General features: G+C 35.5%; 1 protein-coding gene and 1 pseudogene across 3 annotated transcripts in view; both read left to right on the plus strand.

Moving 5' to 3' along the window:
• The first annotated feature begins 9,567 nt into the window (after window positions 1-9,567).
• LOC101570461 (zinc finger protein 709-like) overlaps window positions 9,568-22,103 on the plus strand; it is a 64,883-nt gene continuing 52,347 nt past the window's right edge. For all 3 annotated transcript variants that reach the window (XM_023699105.1, XM_023699107.1, XM_023699108.1), the window contains exon 1: window positions 9,568-9,694. In XM_023699105.1, the coding sequence (XP_023554873.1) occupies window positions 9,632-9,694 (63 nt within the window). In that variant the 5' untranslated portion in view covers window positions 9,568-9,631. The remainder of the gene's footprint in view (window positions 9,695-22,103) is intronic.
• Window positions 19,122-20,266, plus strand: LOC101582897 (annotated as a pseudogene).

The following is a 22,103-nucleotide window of genomic DNA, read 5'->3' on the forward strand; positions in this document are numbered from 1 at the left end:
AATCTGTATAACTACAGAAAACATGAAAAAAAGAACACTGAATCACAATTCTTTCAGAACATACAAAGGTAAGTCCTGTGGAGAATGTCTATGAATACAAGCAATGTGGAAAATCTTAATCTTCAGTGAATAAACTTAACATTGAAGAAAAGCTCTTTGTATCTAAGAAGAAGTGAAAGGCTTCAGTACACATAACTATGTTCAATTCCAACAAACACATTTCAGTGGAATAGATATGTATGAGGACATACAATATTGAAGAAGTTGTAATTCTAACCATTTTTTTAGATACAAAAAGAACTCATACTGCAGAGTATGGGAAACCCTTTTTATGCAAACAATGTGGAAAAGTTGTAGGCAAATATGATAATTATTAAACACATGAACTCACATTGAGGAGAAATTGTATGCATTCAAACAATGTAGGAAAGCTTTCAGCAGACCTACTAATAGTCAAGAACATAAAAGTACTTGCACTACAGAGAAATCCTATGTAAGTGAAGTACAAAAGCATTTGGCACATGCAGTCATTGTCAAGATCATTAAAGAACTCGAGTGAAATCTGCAAAGTAAAATTTAAACATATACAGTATATTTATTACACAAAAGAACAGGGTTAAGTGGTTTGGAAAATTTTTAACAGTTGTCAACTATAGGACGTGAAAGAATTCACTGGGGAGAGATGCTATGTAAGCAATGTTAGAATGCATTTGAAGCACATTGGTATTGTCAGTTACATAAAAGGGATCACACTAAGGAGAAATATTGTTCGGTAAGCAGAATGGAAAATACTTCAGTTACTCCAGTTCTAATCCTAGACATTAAGAAACAATGCCTTGCATTGATAAGGAAAAAAAAACTCACAGGAGACATCACTCAGAATTTCCTTCACAGAATATAATCACTGTACCAAGAGGAAACCCAGTTCCAGGTCTACATTGGAGGTTATAACTGTAGACTTGCCTCCTATGATTAGAGATACCAAATTAGCATTTGCCACAAATTATCAGCTTCTAGACTGTGCTTGATGAGATGATTATTGCTAGTTTGACTATGTTAGCCAACAAGCCATATTTGTTGTAATCAGTTGGTAACCCTTCTAAAACACTGGTAATATTTAAGATCACAATCATCTTCATAGAAAAGTACCAAAAGTCAGAATTCTGAACCAAATAGAGCATAACACATGATCACTAATAAAATCAAAAGATAGTTATAGGGACAAACAAAAGAACATCAGCCAGCAAAACCTACAAGACATCCCACAGGTGTAAGCATTTCTTAGGGAAGCTTTGATAGCAATATGAAAGCTATCTAACAGATGATGATACAAATAACACAAAAATTAAAATAAAAAGTAGAAAATGACACAGAAACAAAATGCAATCCCCAGAATTTCAGTCTAAGAAGAACAAACCTAGGGGAAAACAGGGTATAGTAAACCAGAAGCCATCCAGCAGAATTTACTGGAATGACAGTAGAATAAAAACATATATGTGAAGGTATGTAGAATATTAAAAACAATCTCACAGGTTAAAAAAAGATGACAATAATGAAAGATTGCTCAGCAAGTCTAGACTACACATAAATTTTTTTAAAAATTACAGGAGCCTAGAAAATAATACAAAATATGAATTCCCAATATGAATATATCTTCAAGTGGCATCTACTTAAATATAAAGCCTTTGAATTTATCATTCTTTATAGCAGAGTAATACTCCATTGTATGAAAATGCTACATCTTTTTTCCCATAATTTTATTGATAAACAAATAGAAATGAGACAGTTTCAAATCCGATTAGTAGGACAGTTTCAATAATTAATACATTGTATATTATTGTCTTAGTAGTTATTGTACAAGATGCAAAATGATATCCTGTTTACCAATACTATTAGAACAAATCTAGATTGTAGCTGTATATCAATCCTAACTATTTTGAATATACAGATACAAAATGGTTGTTCATTTGTATCCCCTTTATTTAGTTTTGTCATTTAAATATAGGTGTGTGAATTCAGCAAAATATTCCAAAATAGTCAAGTAGTCCATAATAATAGTGGGTTTTCCATAAGACTGGCAATATCAGAAGTTGTTGACTTGAGCCTTTTACAGCTCAGTGTATTGATATGGCTTTCCTTTTTTTTTCAAAATTTTATTGATAAACAGATAGCAATGAGACAGTTTCAAATCAAATCGGAAGTACAGTTTCAACAAATAATACACTGCATATATTCTTCTTAGTGGTTAATTGCTATACAAGATGCGGACTTGAGACCCTATTTACAAACACCATTAGAACAAATCATTTTTCATTAAGAGAATGCAACTATATATCTATCCCAACCACTTTGAATACACAGATACAAAATGGACATTCATCGGTATACCCCATTTTTTCTAAGTTCCATTATTGAATATTATAAGTGTGTAAACTCAGCAAAATATTCTAAAAGAGTCCAGTAGCCCATAATAGCATTGGGTCTTCTGTTTAACTGGCAATGTCAGAAATTATTGACCTGAGTCCCCCACAGCTCAACATAACAGCATGGCTTTACTTCCTATATTTCGTCTTCATACTTTTCTACTGGATGGTTAAGACCTAGGTAAAGCAGGACCTGTGCAACAAGAGTTGTAGCTTTTTGGTCTGAGAAGGTCAGTGAAATCCCCTCAGGATTTATCCTGAGATCCTGTACCTCAGATTGTAGAACCTTTGTCTGTGCAGCCATGTGGATGAGTCACGGGATATGGCTTTACTTTTTATACTTAGTTTTTATACTTTTCTGCTGGATGGTAAAGACCAAGATAAATCAAGACCTATATAAAGAGAAATGTAGCTTTTGTATCTGATAAGGTCAGTCAAATCCTCTCCAAAGTTATCCTGAAACCCTGTACCACAGTTTGTAGATCTTTTGTCAGTGTCAGCTATATGGATGAGTCACAGCCATTGCTTGACCAGTTTGCTCTCTCTCTTGACCAAAAGCCTGAGAGAATGTTTTCTCTCTATGTGACTGTCCTTAGGCACACTGTACATCATTGATCACTTTCCTCTCTGGTCCCATAATCTCCTTGATCAGAAAATTTGGGACACAACTGAGTTACATGATGTTATAGTACAGGTTCTCCTATGTCCTGAGTATTCACTGCCATTGAAAGCTTAGGGCCAAATGTTGGCTGTCCTTGCAGCCTTCCTTTTTCTCTAATTTTTGGTCTGCAAACTTAGGTTGTTAAACCTCCAGAAGAGAAGCTTATTGTTATTACCCTACAACCTATTCTATTGAGCTTAACTTCACTATCTGAGTATCAAACACATTAGGCATAACATGGAACAGGTATTTTTCATGAAATATTGATATGTTAAACTTTGTCCCTACAGAATATAAAAAAATTAAAATATATTTTAAAAATAGGAATAAACAATTACATATTTTTACACAGTTTAGAAATCTAACCATATTCAGCATTGTAGCAGGACAGTCCTTCAACACCTATTTTCTTATCTCCTGTCTTCATTCACCATGCCCTTATTTTTAAAACAAACATCTACCCGAGAGACAGCATGGCAGCAATTGGCGTGTCATGACAAGCAGCACATATTCAGAAGACCAGAATGACAGGCACTCCAAGCATGACCCTACTATTACACATTGTCATCTTTAGTGCAATTACTTAGTTCACAGGTATCAGCATATATAGTTAGAGTGAAAAATCCTACATGCTAACTTCGAAAACTTTCTGGAGATTCTCAGGATCGTTGCCTTGCCCATCCTGTATATAGAAATGTCTGGCTTTTTCCCTGTCATATTTCTTAGCTTTTTTCCTTGCTCTCTCTTCATTGTCTAATCCTCAAGTTCTCACTTTCCTTTTAATTGTGTTATAACTTTTTATTTGTATTTCTTCTTCTGAGTTCTTATGCTAGGGAGACTGTACGATATTTACACATGTGGGTCTGGTTTAGTTCACTTACAGTATATCTTCAAGTGGCATACACTTAAATATGAAGGCTTTGAGTATGATTCTTTATAACTGAGTAATACTCCATTGTATAAAAATGCCACATCTTTTTTATCCATTCCTCAAGTGATGGGCATCTTGGTTGTTTATGCTGCTATAAACATAGGTACACATATATCACTATGATATGATGTTTTCAGATCCTCTAGGAAAATTCCCAGTAGGGGAATAGCTGGTTTGAATGGGATTTCCAGTCCTAGTTTTTTAAGGAGTCTCCACACTGATTTCCATAATGGTTGTACCAGTCTACATTCCCACCAGCAGTGGAGAAGGTTCCTTTTTCCCCACAGCCTGTCCAGCATTTGTTGTTGGTTGATTTCTTTATGATAGCCATTCTTTCTTGGGTGAGATGATATATCAGTGTTGTTTTAATTTGCATTTCATGGATGGCTATTGATGTGGAGCTTTTTTCATATATTTATTCACTTATTTAATTTCGTCTCTGAGAAGTGTGTGTTCAACTCAGATGCCCATTTCTGGATTGGGTCTTTAAATTTTGGGACCCTAATGTTTTTTAGTTCTTTATAAATTCTAGAGAGCAGACCTTTGTCTGAGTGCTTATTATTTAAGATGTTTTGCCAATTTGTAGGTTGTCTTTTCACTCTTTTGTTAATTTCTTTTGACGTGCAAATACGCCTCAATAAGAGGAGGTCCCAGTTGTTAATTCTTTCTAATTTGTTTTTAGCATTTTTTATTCTCTTTATTTTTTTTCACATTCTGTATGGATGTAAACTTTAGCATATCAATGATTGATGGAAAATACCTGATCCATGTTATATCTAAGGCGTTTGATATTCAGACAGATACTGATGTTAAGCTCAACAGCCTGTTTTCTAGGGTAACAATATCATTAAGCTTCTCTTCTGGACAGTTAACAATTTATTTTTGCACACCACAAAATTAGAGAAAAATAGGGACTACAAGGATAGCCAACATTTTGGCCTTAGCCCTTCAAGATCAGTGAGGACTCAGGACGTAAGGGAACCTATACTGTAACATCCTGTAACTCAGTGGTGTCTGAAATTTTCTTATCAAGGAGATTATGGAAATAATTCATACAGGAAATTGACGATGTAGAGTGTGCCTAAGGAGAGTCACCTGGAGAGAAAACATTCTCTTAGGCTTTCACAGAGAGCAAATGGGTCAAGCAATGGCTGTTACTCATCCACATGGCTGACACCTACAAAAGATTTACAAACTGCTGTACAGCATTTCAGGGTAAGTCCCGAGGGGATCTGCCTGACTTTATCTGATACAAAAGTGACATTTCTTGTTATATGGGTCTTGCCGTATCTTGGTCTTAATCATTAAGCAGAAAAGTATAAAAACGAGGTATAAAAAGTAAAGCCATACTAATATGCTGAGCTGTAAAAAGTTCCAGTCAACAACTTGTGACATTGCCAGTCATATGGACAACCCACTACTATTACAGACTACTGGACTATATTGGATCACTGTGCTGAATTCATACACCTACAATATATGAATGGCAATGGAATATACATCTCTGACAAAAGTAAACAAAAAAGTAGTGTACAAATGAAGGACCATTTTGTAGTGAAAAAAATGTATATCTGTATATTCAAAATAGCCTAGATATACAGCTACTTTCTCAGTTCAATGAGAAGAAAGTTTTGAACTAGTAGTGTTTACTCTGCATCTAAATGTCTGATCTTGTACTATAAGTACTAGTATGAGATGTCTGCATTTTGTACTATAAATAACTACTACAAAGACAACAATATACAATGAATTAATTACTGTAACTGTACCACTAAACTGTTTTGAAACTCTCATTGCTACTTCTTTCTCAATAAAATTATTTTTAAAAATGAGACTTTTTGATGTGTGTGTATGTGACATACACGACGATCTGTGCTGCTCTATCATCAATTGTATGCAAGTTATGAACATAGTACATTTTTTTATTTTATATAAAAAATTTTAAAAACCCAAAGTAAAGTGCTGATATGATTTTCAGTAAGAACTCTCACAAAAAATGCCTCATTTTTCTGCGGTGAGATGATATCTCAGTGTTGTTTTAATTTGCATTTCATGGATGGCTAGTGTTGTGGAGCTTTTTTTCATATTTTATTCGCTTCTTTAATTTCGTCCTCTGAGAAGTGTGTGTTCATCTCAGATGCCTATTAAAGTTTTGGGACATGATTTTTATTTTTTTGGTAATGGACCAGAATCTTTTATTCTGTTCCCTGATGCTGTGAAAATCATTCAGACTTTGGATATTAGTTTCTTTCTCTTTTATTTTTGCTTTTTTAACCTGTTAAATTCAAGTATGTTCAGTGAAACAAGAAATTGACTGTTGCAATTCAGACTGTTATGTTTCACCTACTGTAGAGACAAATGTATAAAATATCCTCATTTTCATCAAGGACAGTGTATTATTAAATAAAGTAATATATATTTAATACATACAACATATATAATTTATCTATAGATCTATCTATATTCAATTTGATAAAAGTTGAAGGCTGCCAGGGTAATGCAATCCTTGGGATCTTTGGATATTTTGATTTTTTCCTTCCCAGCATGGAGTTGTTTTATGTTACATTCTCGATTTTTTCTCCATGAATGTAGAAGCTGCTCAGCTGTTCATGGGGTTACAGTCTTAGGTTTCCATGCTCAGGTGAAAACAGAAGCTACAAATGCACTAAATACCCTTAATATGGTGAACATTACACCTTATCCTAATCTAATACTATTTAGGCAAATAAAATTAGGTAATATTTGGCAATTAATTTTGCCAGTTTGCAAAATTAAAAGTTGTCTATTAAAATGAAATATTAAGCATCACGTAATTCATGACATTTACCATATTGAAGAGTACAGTATCAATTTTTACACATTTGAACATGTGGCTTATTTTATGGCAGTACACTTCTAATGTTTTCCATCATCTGGAATTTACACAGTGCGTATTGCTTTTCTAATCAGAGATAAAATAGTGCAAACCCAAGATATTTTATTCTGAGTACATTTATTTGCCCCCATCGTAGCATGAAATATCTTGCTGGTACTGCTAGTGCATACCAGTAATATTCAGCATTCAAGAAGCAGAGGTGAAGTAAGATCATTAGATTCAAGTCAGCTTGGGCACATTAGTGGGACCTTATCTCAAAATAAAATATAAAAACCCTGCTGTTTTAAGTCGGTACATTAAAACTCTTGAGTAAACCTTTATTTTACTACAGACTGATTAAAATCTGCACTTATTCAATTTTGTGATATGTTTTACCTACTATTTATACTATAGCATTACATAATTTTAATGTAATTGCAATTCATTATTGCTTTTGATCTCCCAAGTTTTTCCTTTCATCTTGCAAGGGAAATCAAACACAGAGAGCATGGGTCTTCAACCAACTTGCAAACCTCTAGAACTCATTCATCCATGGATATGGTTAATGTTGCCATGAATTTTAGAAAAGGAAAAAGAAGCCAATGATCAAAAAAATGAATAGAATAAATATACCACACAAAGTAAGCAGTTTATGATTGTGAATGTCCACATAAGGAAAACAGAGTTAGTCAGTGTTCATAACAAAATGATGCATCTCAAGGTCCGTGAAAAAGAATAATCCAAGCCAAATAAAAGGAAGAAAATTAACAATACCAAAGCAGACATTTAAAAAGTTGAGATGAACAAAGTAATAGAATACATCACAAAATTATCTCAACAGATACAAAACAGATTTGACAAAGTCCCCAATTTATTAAGATCCTAAAAATATGTACTGGATATTTTCTAAATCCAGTAAAGTCCATTTATGAAAAGCCTAGATGCATTATATTGAATGGGTAAAAACTGAAAGCTTTTTCCTCAAAAATTATGAAAAGAAGATGCAGCTAGAGACCATACTCTTAAGTGAATAAACCAGAACCAAATGTACAATGGATACAGTAAAATGGGAAGAATCTTCAAATGGAAAGAACTGGGCTAGGGAAAGGAGCAAAAAAGGAAGAACCTGAACTAAAAAGAACCTGAACACCCTGTAGATCCTTCCCTAAAAATACAAAATAAATAAAGAAAGAAAGAAAGAAAGAAAGAAAGAAAGAAAAATAAAGATAACTATCATTGAAGAAGTACAGAGTAAAACCTGTACAAGGGAAGAAGGAGGTTATGGTCCATAAAGTTGCATCTCCTTGATTCTTCTCCTCACATCACAGGTGTGCTTTACTAATGTCCTACTCACCGCTCACTACAAACATGGTATCTATCAAGAATATCGCATGACTCCGGGTAGTATTTCCCTTCTAAAAAAATTAATGTGTTGAAAGATGGAGAGTTTGAACTTGTGAGCAGAAAATCACAGGACATGGGAAGCTCAAAATCTGAAGTCCTTATGTTTTCTTTCCTTAACACCAGGAAGTACATTTATGTAATAACTGTATTTTTAATTAGCACATATTTATTTTTCTTGACTTAAAATGAGTCGAGAGATAAAATATGAGAAAACCTTGTGCATTAGACTAACCACCATATTGCGTAGTCTTTAAACCCTTCACAAGGAGTGGCCTTCCCTCAATCCATTGTGTTCTTGCCTGGACTCATGGCATTTTATCACCGTGGTTTGTCCTTAGTGTATTAACTCTGAAACAGTCTTATCATATGGAGGAGGGGCTAGCCATGTCTTACCCTCTTTTGAAGTAAAACCACTGAATCTAGTAAAAGTCAGGAGATTTGGGAGTGTTGATGCATTTTTAAAAAATCTTTTATTTATTTGGTATAGCGTCTACCTACACAGCTTGGAATCATAGTGATAGTCCTTTCTCAGCCTCCCCTAGTCTCCCCAGCGCTGGGATTACAAGTATGCGTCACCGCGCCCAGTTTTGGTGGCCATCTCCGAAGGCAGGAGGGCCGAGGTGGGGGTGGGGTTGGGGGAGCACAGCGCAGGGTATCGGGATCAAACCGCAGTCCTTGCGCTTGCCAGGCAGACGCTTAGACCGTTCAGCAATCTCCCCATCCGGGTGCATGCTTTAAACCAGCAGAGGGTTTGAAGGATAGTACTGGAGAAAACAGTAAGAGGGTAATACAGGAAAATTACACAATGATGAAGGACACTTTGGGCTCTAGAATGAGTTTAGGAACAGAGAAAATTACACATGACACCCTGTAAAATAAAAAAGAAGCAGCTCTGCTGGGCAGGAATAAACTTTGCTTAAATGCAGCTTAGACAGATGAGCATGCTGAGAGAGATTCTAAACTAGAAGCCGCTAGGTGGCATCTAAGATTTGAGCTCCACTTACACCGGTATGGAATTTTTTTAAAAAAAATTTTTAAGGGGAAGAAAAAACCAAATAACAATTACAAAGACTAAAACAAAGCAACAGAGAACAATAAAAATGCTATAGAATTTCAAAGCAAGAATACAAAATTGACAATAGTTGTTAAATTACGTATTTGTTTCCGTTGCAGCTATCTCTCCGTTGTCACAACTCCCACTGAAAGCACAAAACAGGAGCAAATCAGTGTTGAAGAAGCAGGCAGTACGAACTGTCCAATCAGGGGGCAAGGGAGGCGGGCTCTGTTGCCTGGCGCTAAATCCCAGATCCTGAGCATTTTGCTGAGAGCCAGCAATCCTTCCTGCACCGCTTTGCTTTATGATTTCCGCAGGCCGTAGCCAGCGTTGGAAGGACCCCGGAGGACTCTCAAGCCACGCAATGGTAACAGTGTGGGATGGGTGCCCTGAATGGAACATGAGGGAATGCGATGTTCGTGAGATCAATCCGGAAGTGGAGGGAATTGCAATGGCCGACAGGAGCTTCTCCTGCTCCAGGGTCTGAATTCTTCCTAGTCTCTAGCCCTGGTACCCTCTGGACCTCCTGCCTTTGCTGCAGATCCCCTATATTGGGGTTGTGTCTTTCCACAGCTGTCCTGCAAACCAGCAGTGCAGACTCTGGCAGATCTAGCTCGTAGCCACATCTCCACCTGTGTGGGGAGAATGAGAGTTTTGGGGTCACCTAGCTTCAGGTGTGGGTTCATTTTGAAGGAACTGTGCTGTGCTGCTTCCCTGGACTCACCCAGCCCACCAGGTGATCTGGTATTTATCAGTTCTATACATGTTTATATACTGGGTTTTAAACCTTCAACTTACCTTCTCAGTGCGCCTTCAGGAGTAGAGTGAATCCCCAAATTTCCAGGACATCCCACATTTCCATAGTCATGACAGTTGATAATAAATGCCCTGAGAATCCAAAGATAGTGTTAACTTCATATTTGAGGGGGCTTATTACAGGAGCGCTTGCACGCATGCCCTGAATGCCTGCATTCCATAAAGAAGTTCAAAGAACTGATCATCTTAATTGTTACCATGTCACATTTGGTAACAAATGGACTATAGGTGTGAGGATCTGCCATAAAATTTAGGATGCTGAAAAAAGTAAAAGTGGTGTTAATATATTAGCGGTGGCTGGAGAAAGCGTGCCTGAGAGGGACTGATTGTTGAACTGTGTGAAACTCATTGAACTTGAGTATCTACATTTACATGTGGTTTGTTGTGGTGGAAAAGGAAAGAGATATCCTCTCGTATAGTTGGTGTAACCCTTGGACTATTTGTAGGCATTGTTTTAAAAATGGAAATCCTGAAATTCTTTGTATTAAAGAATTCTTATATTAATGAATTCTTTATATTAAAGTAATGCCAGGGATATAGTTCAGCGGCTTAAGTGCCTACCTGACATATAACCTATGTGAAACACGCACATAGCCCTGAATTCTATTTCCAGTACTACAGAATACAAGAGAAAGTCATTTTTTTAAGGGGGGAGGGTATGTTTTTGAGACAGGGCCTTGTTGTGCAGTTCAGGCTGTCTGTGAGCTCATTTTGTACCCCATGCTGGCCTGAAGTTCGAAATGATCTTCCTGACTCAGTCCCCCATGTGCTGGGATTACAGGGATGTGCCACTATGCCCTACAAAATCAGTAGTATTCATTGGAAATTTTACTTTGAGCTTTTAAAATTTATTTATTTGCACATTCCATGGTACAATACTCATTCAAGGCACTGGGCAGCCACTAATGATAGGACACCCCGTGAAAACAGCCACAGAGCTTCTCTGGAGAATATAAATCTTATTGGGTACTTTCCTGTGTTGAGAACTGGATTAATCATCTTCTGATATACTGAACATGGATGGGGACACACTAAAAGTAGTGTTTGGATGGAGGACTACTACTCTGGGTTTTGTGTTAGTTTGGTTTCATTTGGCTCAATGGTTCGTCATTTATATATTTTGCATTATAAAAAGGTATGCAAGGGGGCCAGGAAGATGGCTCAGAATAAATGCTTCCCTGGCAAGCGCAAGGCCCTGAGTTGAATCCCAGTTCCACAAAAAAAAAAAAAAAAAAAAAAAAAAGGTACAAAGGGCCAAGGCAATAGCTCAGTGTAATAAGTGCTTGCCTGGCAAGTATAAGGTCCTGAGGTTCAATCCCAAGACTTCCTATAAATCTTAAAATATATTTAAGATGAAAGAATAAAAGAAACCTTCAGGGCCGGGGAGTTAGATCAGTAGAATAAGCAAGGGCCTGATGTCAATCCCTGGTTACACACACACACACACACACACACACACACACACACAAACATAAAAAGGTACACAAAATTGTCCAAATTGCTTTATGGGGACAAGGCAAAAGGATAAAATTGTCAATAAACAGATGCAGGGCTGAGCAGTGTAACCACATTCACTAAGTATGTGCAATGCTGAACATATTTCCCCTCCTATTTCTAATTTTTACTGATTCTGGGAACCAATCTATCTGCCTTAATCTTGGAGAAAATGTTTGACTTTATACTTTATCCTATCTTGTTTTCCAGGGCCTCTTCCTTGCACTTAATGGGCTGAAGTCTGGTCTGTGTAGCACTGTCGCTTCCAAGACTGGGGCTCTTTTTCCTTTGCAGTGACTTGCATCTCCCTGGGGAAAGGGGACCATGAGACTTTGCAAGTGTGCCACATGTGGGTGGAGCCTGCAGTCCATGGAATTCTCTCCTGTTCTGTTGAGTTCCCCATACTCTGTGCACAACTCTGTCATGTTGGTGTTCTGAAGAAGACCCTGGGAATGGTCTCTCAAGAAGGGTACAGTTGCTGCAAAGCGCAGAACTTCAGCTCAAATCACCCTTAGTTTGGCCTCTGCTTCTCACTGTGTGTCATCATGGTGTAGCAAGGACTGGATCAGCTTTTCACTGTATTGACATCAGAAAGTCATTCCATATGGGAACACCAGAAGAGAGGCTGTTGAAGTACAGCATGAGAGTTACTTGGGTAGAGTGACTAGTTGGGTTTGTGGTGCAGAGGTAGAGATGTAGCAGCTCCTGGGGTCTTCTTTTGCCCTCTCAGGTTACCATGTCATTCAGGAGCTTATGTGTATAGTGCACCTACTGAGTCAGAGTTTCAGCCCCTGTGAATTTATACCTCAGAAGACATTTAGCTGTAACCTATCACTGATTTTTCCACAGTTATGGGAAGCCAAGCTGTGTGTGAGTAATATAAGTGACACAGGAAACATCTTCCTGCCTTAGAGGCCAATTTGAGAAAGTGCCATGGATGCTCAGGAGCATGTTTTCTAGTACACAGAGTGCATCTCCACTTATACTCTGATACAAACTATCTGTACGGCCACCATCAGCAGGCAGTAATTCCTGTTTATCATAGTCAGCAACACCAGAGTGTTTCTAATGGTAAATTGTACGGTTATGAATTGAGATTCATTTCCATCTTTTTCTCTTTTACATCTCCTTTCTCTTATGTCTTCAATTTTCTTATCCCTCTGTAAACTCTCCTATAAATTTTCTACTTATGTTTTGTTTTTATATTTGTAATGATACTTTTTCAATTAAGTCTCTGCTTTGTGTATTTCTTTGTTACTTCTAGAGAATGTAAGTATGTTGTGTAATTTTTCATTAGCAGGTTAATTTCATCAAGGATTTTCTTTGTTGAACAGAACTCCTGTATATATATATATATATATATATATATTTTTTTTTTTTTTTTTTTTTTTTTTTTTTTTTGTATTTTAAGGAACAGTGTATAGGGTGTTCAGAGTCTCACTACTAAAGTGGACTTGTAGTGATCCTCCTCTTTACGGCCTCCCAAGTGCTGAAATTACAGGCAGGCGCTACCACGCCCAGTCTTAATCACCATCTCAGTGCACCCTGGGGGTGGGGCAGGCGCAGCAGGCCCGGGGATCTAACCCACGGCCCCTGCACCTGCTTGTAGGCACTTTAATCCGCTGAGCTATTTAGCTGGCCCTCAGAACTAATAAGTGTTACTGTTTTTATTTTTTTCAGAGTCACCTTACCACTTGTGGCTTTACAAATTTCTGTTGAAGTTTTCTCCACTCCTAGATGAGAAAATCATTTTCTTATAATTTGTTCTATAATTCAAATTTTTGTAATGTTTTTGTCATACATCTGAATGGTGTGCATGTTTTAATGTTCATGATACAAAAATCAGGTATGCTTGTCATATAAACTGTGGAACTTACGAGTATAATTGGATGATACATTACCTTTTCCTCTGCATATTGCCAGTCTTAGGCAATCTTAGTTTATAAAAGTAAGGAGAGGTATTTCTTAAAATTTCTTGTAAACTTAGTGTATCTACTTGTTGTTCAGTGTTTAGACTTCAGTGATTGTAGTTCTGTAGCTTTTCCCAAGAAATGGGAGAGGATCTTTTTCCCCTTTATTTTCATTTGAAAATTAAAAATAATGTTCTGTCCTTTTTTCTTCCAGAAGGGAGTCTTAAAAGGTTTTATTACATTCATAGTTGATTCAGTGGTATCATCAGTGTAGTAGTATGAAGGATATACTTTCACATCTGTAGTATATTGCACCATCAAATCTAAATCTTCTCTATATAAGCAGATTAGTTGTTTTCTTCTGGTTTTTGTTTTTGTTTTTGTCGTTTAGGGTTATGGTTAGGGTTAGGGTTGTTGTTGTCGTTTTGAGATAGGATGTCACTGTATAGTTCAGCTGGACCTTGAGCTCACTCTGTAACTGGCCTTGAACTTGTGATCTTCCTGCCTCAGTCTAGCATGTAACACTGTGCCTGGCTATCACATTTTGAGTATGTGTAATATTTTTTAATATCTTGCTGGTTTTTAAAGAGTTTGTTGATAATATTATATAGAGATATAGATACAAATGCTTTGCAGAGTATGACTATCTAAGGCTTCATAGAATACTTTCATTACAGTGATATGTGAGGAGGACTTTCTTCTAAAAAACAAAATATTGCCATAGATTGAGATAAGCTGAGTGGAACATCCATTATCTATTGTTAAGGTTGACATTAGTCTTTATAAAAATTTATTCAAACTTCTAATTAAATTATTTTCACAATGAGGTACTTTGAAATGTTCATCATATTGCATGTCATGGGAATATTGTTGTAATTTTGCTTCAGTATAGCAAAACATGTTTTGTTTTAACCTGCAGTAAGTTAAAAACCTGTTCTTTAAAAAATTTAAACAAAAATCCTTTTGATTTATCTGTAACTATTGAGTGTATGCTGACTTTGAGAAGAGTGAGGGCTGTTCCTTTATAGTAAGAATATTGTGAGTAGGAATCAATCCAATTTATTGTATTGGAATATTTAGTGATTAGTAAAACTATGAAAAATACTCTAATTTATTCCAGTTGAATTTTTTCTGGCAGGATACATTCTCATCATTGTTTTAAAATGGTAAATATTCATAATTTTGTCACTTGTGGATAGTAATTTTGAGTCTTTCGTTTCTCTGCGTATATTACTTGTCTTTCTTGCCTTGTAACACCATTCATGAATTTTGTGACAGAGGAACAGAAACACTGAATATCCTTGACTTTTGTTTGATCCTAAAATAATTCAGGTAGATTACTTCCTTTGGTGTTTCATATGTTAGTATAATGGGATATGTGTTATACTTTTTATTGATCCCTTTGTATTTTTTTAGAGGACTTTAAGAAATAGTAATTAATAGAAATTAAAATTTATAAAATATGCCAAAATTCAAATAATTACTTGTTTACTTATTGTTTAGATTTCTAATGCTTAATATCCTTATCTTTGATAAAATGAAAAAAATTACTTTTGATAGTATATTTATACTTACTGCTTCTGATTGAATTTAGCACCTAACACTGGCTAAAACCCTTGCTATCACTTAGGTATGTGCCAACCTTAGAAACTATTTTCTAATAAATCTTTGCACTGGACTAGGTAATGTTTTATGCTGGATTTGAAAAGCTACAAGCATAGATATTATAGAACTATAATTTCTTTTTCTGGTAAACATGTTGCTTGGTTTTGTCTGAAGATTGCCTTAACTTGATGAGATAATCTCCAAATATTCCTTATCCTTCTCAAAAAATTACAGATGTATGAGACTTAGCATATCATTTTTAGGTTAATGTATGTTTATATGTAACAGTTGTGCTGTTCATCATGGGTAATTGGCATTTTCATGAAGCATTTGTAATTCCTTTAGGAGATTAATTTACAAGAAAGTGTTTTCATGATCAATGAAATTGATTGCCCTCTTGTTGCATTATCCAGTAATCTTCACATACCACATTTGAAAATTTCTTACATCTGTAAGAAGTTGTATATGTACTGTCTGAACTAAAGAAATGACAATTTTAATTGTACTTTAAAATTTTTAATACTTTAGATTAGCAATATGCAGTTGTGTGTGCATGTAATCCTAGGATTCCAGCTGCTGATATAACAGAATCACAGTTGGATGTCCAGCACGGGATATCCTAGTGACTCACCTAGAACCTTAGTAAATAAGAAAGAACCTAGTGGCTCTTTCTTAACAATTAAAATATCTGTTTTTGTTTTAATTTTAAAGAGAAAGAAAGAATGAAAACAAAGACAAAAACAAAGCAACATAAAATAATAAAAATGGTACAGAATTTCAAAACAATAGGATATTAATTGTTAATATTAACAATTAATCTAATTGTTAGATTTCATATTGTTATCATCATATTTGTTGCTCAGGCTACCAGATATGGGCATACAAGATTGATCAAACAATTAAAACATTAACTCTCTTGTGCCTAAGGAGAGTCACATGGAGAGAAAACATTCTCTCAGGCTTTCACAGAGAGCACATTGGCCAAGCAATGGCCGTGACTCATCCACATGGCTGACACTGACAAAGCATCTACAATCTGAGGTACAGGATCTCAGGATAAATCCTGAGGGGATTTCACTGACCTTATCAGACCCAAGAGGTACAACTCTTATTGCATGGGTCTTGCTTTATCTTGGTCTTAACCATCCAGCAGAAAAGTATAAATATGAAGTACAAGAAGTAAAGTCATGTTATTATGTTGAGCTGTAGGAGACTTAGGTCAACAATTTCTGACACTGCAAGTCAAGTGGAAGACCCAATACTATTATGGACTACTGGACTCTTTTGGAATATTTTTGCTGAGTTAACATACCTATAATATTCAAATGAAGGAACTAAACAAAAAGGGGATATATAAATGAATGTCTATTTTGTATCTGTGTATTCAAAATGGTTAGGATAGATACATAGTTACATTATCTTAATGAATAGAGGGATTTGTTCTAATAGAGTTTGTAAATAGGATACCATATCCGCATCTTGTACAGCAAATAACCACTAGGAAGTATGTATGCAATGTATTAATTATTGAAATTGTCCTACCAATTTGGTTTGAAACTGTCTCATCGCTATTTGTTTATCAACAAAATTATGGAAAAAGAAAAAGAAAGAAAAAAAACATTAACTCTTCCTTTCTATGAGCATTGAATTTTTTCCTTGTCCTTTTTTCTAAAAATTGATTTTAAAGAGAATATAAAAATAATAGATATGACATTAGAAAAATACACATAAAAAACAGCATGAAAGGTATTCAACAGTGGTTGTTATATTGCACATTGCTATCTTCAGTGTAGTTGCTCAGAGAATATCCATGTTTTTTATCAGTATTTCTCATTTGCATTGTGTGAAGCTACACACCATACAGGGTATGGAAATTAATGCAATGGATCACATTTCAAAGTCCAAGTCAGCAATTTAGTTTGCCTTTATTCCTATTTTTTTTTTTTTTTTTTTTTTTTTTTTTTTTTTTTTTTTGTGGTACCAGGGATTGAACTCAAGACCCTGCGCTTGCCAGGCAAGTGCTTAGTCTAGTGAACTATCTTCCCGGCCCTCCTATCTTTTTTAACTTTGCTTATATTTAGGTTCTTGTTACATTAAATAATGGTTGTATTTTATTCCTGAAATGTTTTCTTAAATGTGTATCTCACTATCTGCACATTTAACTTGAAGGTGTTAGTTTCAAAATTTGAGAAAATAGTTAAGTTGTCACCAAATTCTAAATATTTCTGAGTCCATTGTATTACTTATTTTGGAAATAAGCTTACTTAAGAAGGAACTTTGCATCAAAAGCATATTGGTCAACTGGGAACGTCATGCAATTGTAAAACAGATGCTTGATGTAACTGTGGCCCTTGATTCCCTTCCCGTACCTTGCAATGAAAAAAGAAAGCACAAGGTATATGTGAAGCCATCTGACCAGCCGTGGTGGTGCACACATTCTAGAATTCTAGAGGCTGAAGCATGAGGATGGTTGTCAGTTCAAGACTATCCTGGGCTACAAAGTGAGCTCAAAGCCACCCGAGCTGCATAGTGAGATCCTGTCTGAAAAATCCAAGAGAAAAAAAAAAAACCAGCACTATTTATTTTCCATAACTTCTAATTTTTCTTTATTGTAATCAAGATAAGACTTATACCTTACAAATGGAGGATATTTTTCTATGGTCTATTAGAATTTGAATAAAACTTATCTACTGCGTTGAAAATATCCTCACATATTTAGTACCCACTGTATGAATATTATTAGTTGAATTCAAATGAATCACCTATACTTTTCATTCTTGAAATCTGTTACATTTGGGAACTACAGTAATCTACCTACATATTATTGATTTATCTACTTCTTACGTCTCAGTGAAGTTGTTTTGTTTACTACCTGAATTACAAGAAATCTCTTTAAATATATTTGTTATTTTATACTGTTTGCCTGACAATACAAAGTCGTACTAAAGGGCTGACTTTGACCTTGAAATTTGATTTCAATTTTTAAATTTCCATATGATGGATTGTGTAGCTTCAACCCTCTCTGTTCATTTCTTAGAGAATAGGAAATAAGATGTTTAGCGTGAACATGCATAATATAGATTGAAAATAGATGTAAACATATCTTTCTATCAATTAAGAGACAAACACTTGGTGGTACACACCTGTAATCCTAGCACTCAGGATGCTGAAGCAGGAGGATTGTTCCAAGTTTAAGACTAACATGGGCTACATAGTGAGCTCAAGGGCAGCCTGAACTGAATAGTGAGATCTTGTATGAAAGAGAGAGAGAGATTGAGAGAGAGAGAGAGAGAGAGAGAGAGAGAGAGAGAGAGGAAGAAGAAGAGGAGGAATAGGAGGAAAGGAAGGAAAGAAGGAGGGAGGGAGGGAGGGAGAGAGAGACAGACAGACAGACAGAAAGACATAGACAGACAAGCACTATCAAAATAAATCATTTTTATAATAGCCCAATTCAAATGCATGTTACTTAGAACACACACAATGCAAGGATTGATCGTGCATGTCTCCCTGCATTGGTACCAGATGCATGTACTTTGTTGTACACAATGTTAGAAAAACCCAATTAGTGACTAAACTCTGGCCTAAGGCCTTAATGTATTGGATTCATTTTATTTTATCACCAAAGGGAATGCTAAAAGCATTATTAAATAGATGAAGGAAGAAAGTAATGCACAAAAGTTGCTCACTGACATAGTATTATTTAGAAACATTTACTGATCACTTGGACACCTATGCTCAGAATCCTTTGCTTGCTACCAATCAAACCAAAGGAGGCTATGTATTTGAATAAAAATGCAGAAGGATTTATTAATTTCAAATCTAGCTTCTAGGAGCTCTTTTAGCGCCATCTGCTTGCAGTGCAACCTCCTGCTCCTCCAGCTGCCCATGGCCATCTGAGTCAGTCCCTGCACAGCATGGCCACCCAACTACCCATATGAGCCATAGGTATTTGGAGTTCTTACACACAACATGGCAGACACTGAAAACAAAGAACAGTCTGAACTTGATCAAGATTTGGATGATGCTGAAGAAGTACAAGAAGAAATTGGTGAAGAAACAAAAATCAAAGTGCTGACTGTTTAGATGATGCAAAATCCTCAGATTCTTCCAGCCCTTCAAGAGAGACTTGATGGCCTGGGTAGATGCACCAACAGGATACATTGAAAGCTTGCCTAGGGTAGTTAAAAGGGTGAGTGCTCTCAAAAACCTTCAAGTTAAATGTGCACAGATAGAAGCTATATTCTATGAGCAAGTTCATGATCTTGAAAGGAAGCATGCTGTTCTCCATCAACCTCTATTTGATAAACGATTTGAGATCATTAATGCAAGTTATGAACCTACAGAAAAAGAATGTCAGTGGAAACCAGATGAGGAAGATGAGATTTCAGAGGAGCTGAAAGAAAAGGCCAAAATTGAAGATAAGAAAAAGGATGAAGAAAAAGAAGATCCTAAAGGAACTCCTGAATTTTGGTTGACTTTTTAAGAATGACTTGCTCAGTGACATGGTTCAGGAACATGATGAACCTATTCTGAAGCATTTGTGGGACATTAAAGTGAAATTCTCAGATGCTGGCCAGCCTATGAGTTTTATCTTAGAACGTTCAAAGAATGTTTCACAAATGAAGTGTTGATGAAGACATAGGATAAGATCTGAACCAAATGATTCTGATCCCTTTTCGTTTGATGGACCAGAAATTATGGGCTGTATAGGGTGCCAAATAGATTGGAAAAAAGGAAAAAAAAAGTCACTTTAAAAAACATTAAAAAGAAGCAGAAACATAAGATCATGGGACAGTTCATACTGTCACTGAAACAGTTTTCAATGATTTTTTTTTTAGTGATTCTTTAATTTTTTTGCTCTTCCTGAAGTTCCTGAGCATGGAGATCTAGATGATGATTGGAAGCTATACTTGCTGCAGACTTTGAAATCGGTCACTTCCCACAGGAGCATGTAATCCCAAGGTCAGTGTTTACTTCACTGGGAAGCCATTGAGAATGATTATGATGAAGAAGGTAAAGAAGTAGATGAGGAAGGGGAAGAAAAAGATGAGGAAAATGATCCAGATTATGACCCAAAGAAGGATCAAAACTCAGAAGAATGCAAGCAGCAGTGAAGCAGGATGTTTGTGGCCTTGAGGATAACCTGCACTGTAATAGCCTACACACAACGTTATTTACTTACAGCCTTATGTTTTTGTACTTTCATGGTAGAATCAGTCATTTTTTAAAGGAATTGGTGTTTTAAAGACCAATTTGTTCTAAGAAGCATTTTATCTATAGTTTGACCATCAGACACTTAGGATGCACAGATTCTGTGAAGCATGTTTGTTCATTGATGCATTTTGGTTCTTTGCATCATATAATTATGGGAGTATAATTGATAATTAACTTTTTTTTTTCCTCTGAAGAACCAAAATAGTTTTCCTGCTAGTAGCAGAGTGGGTTTAACTCACTTGCATAGTCATGCTTTTCATTTTTTGTTACAGAAATGCAGTGACTTATACTGACAATTCATTACTTAAAGAAAAATAAATAAACTTGTGGTTAAGGATTTCCAGTAAGACCAAATGTAATTGTTAGCTTATTAATGAAGTTTTGTATCTTAGGTGACAGTTAACTATAAGGAAGACTGCCTTACATGGTTATGGTTACCATAGGGGTGTAAATACAGCTAGAATTTTCAGAAGTTAACTGATAATATTTTAGTGTACTTCTAAATTTCACATCCATTAACGAAGCATCTTTTCTTTGTGGTAGGCTGTACCTTCTATTTTCCTGGAAGGATGACTTTACATCATTTGATGATTTCAGTTTTTTTGTTGTTTGCTTGCTTTTTTTGCAGTCTAAAATAAAAATGTTAAATACAATTTTAGTACTCACAAAGTGGTATCTTAACTTTGAACTAATTCAGGTTAGAAGCTAAGGCTCACTTAGATTAGAGATCGTTGTGCCCAGCTTAACATGTTAAAAGGTGCCAACTTTGGAAGGTCCGATTAGCAAGTGGAAAATAAAAAGTTGAAGCAAAAGTCCTCTAAATGATGTGACACTGTTTAAAAGAAGAAAAATTACTTTTATTTTAAATTTTTTTCATTAGAATTAGAAAGCCCTAAGTCTCTATGGTGTGTTCTGATCCATATTGCTTAGATACGTCGTTTACCCATGTTTCCATTTACTATTTATTAAAATGGGTAGTGCTGTTTACTTAGCTACCTCACAGATATGTTAAGGCATAATGTGTTAAATTTCATAAACTGTTTCTTACTCTCATTTCAAACCTCATTTGAACCTACTTCTAACACAATGTGATACTCAGAATTTTATTCACATCAGGCTTTCATCATTAAACTGGAAAATTAAGTTTAAACACCCCTATTGTGAATCTGGCCAGATAATGCTCACATTTCATGTGGCTGCTATTGTAGTGAAAATGATAGGATGAACTTTTGCCTTTAAGTCCAAGGATTTCTTTTTTCCTCAGACTTTCTAGATGACCATATTGTAGTAAATACTATAGAAATTATCGGCCTAAAGTGGTAATAAGACCATTTGGGGGAGGGTAACGCCATTGAGTTAGAGCCACATTTAAAATATCTCAGGCTAGTTACTGTTAATTTGGGGGGGTAAACTTATTTTTCATAGTGAGGATTGACTAATTGAAAAGAAGTCTCTAGAGTTCCTGCTGTTAGTAAAATTACATTGAGTCAATAAATTTTTATAGGAGATAATTTTTTTTGAAAATATAGTATTAAAGACTTAAAATGTTTTGGTTTTTTATTAATTTTATTGAGAAAGAAGTAATGAGACAGTTTCAAAACAGGTTAGTAGGACAATTGCAATAATTAATACATTGCATATTGTTATCTTCATAGTAGTTATTCATAGTAGAAGTTGCAGACGTGATATCTTGTCTAAACACTATTAGTTCAAAACTTTCTTCTCATTGAACTAAGA

Source organism: Octodon degus, unplaced genomic scaffold, assembly GCF_000260255.1.
Source record: "Octodon degus isolate 3935 unplaced genomic scaffold, OctDeg1.0 scaffold00111, whole genome shotgun sequence".
In the NCBI taxonomy this organism is placed as follows: Eukaryota; Metazoa; Chordata; class Mammalia; order Rodentia; family Octodontidae; genus Octodon; species Octodon degus.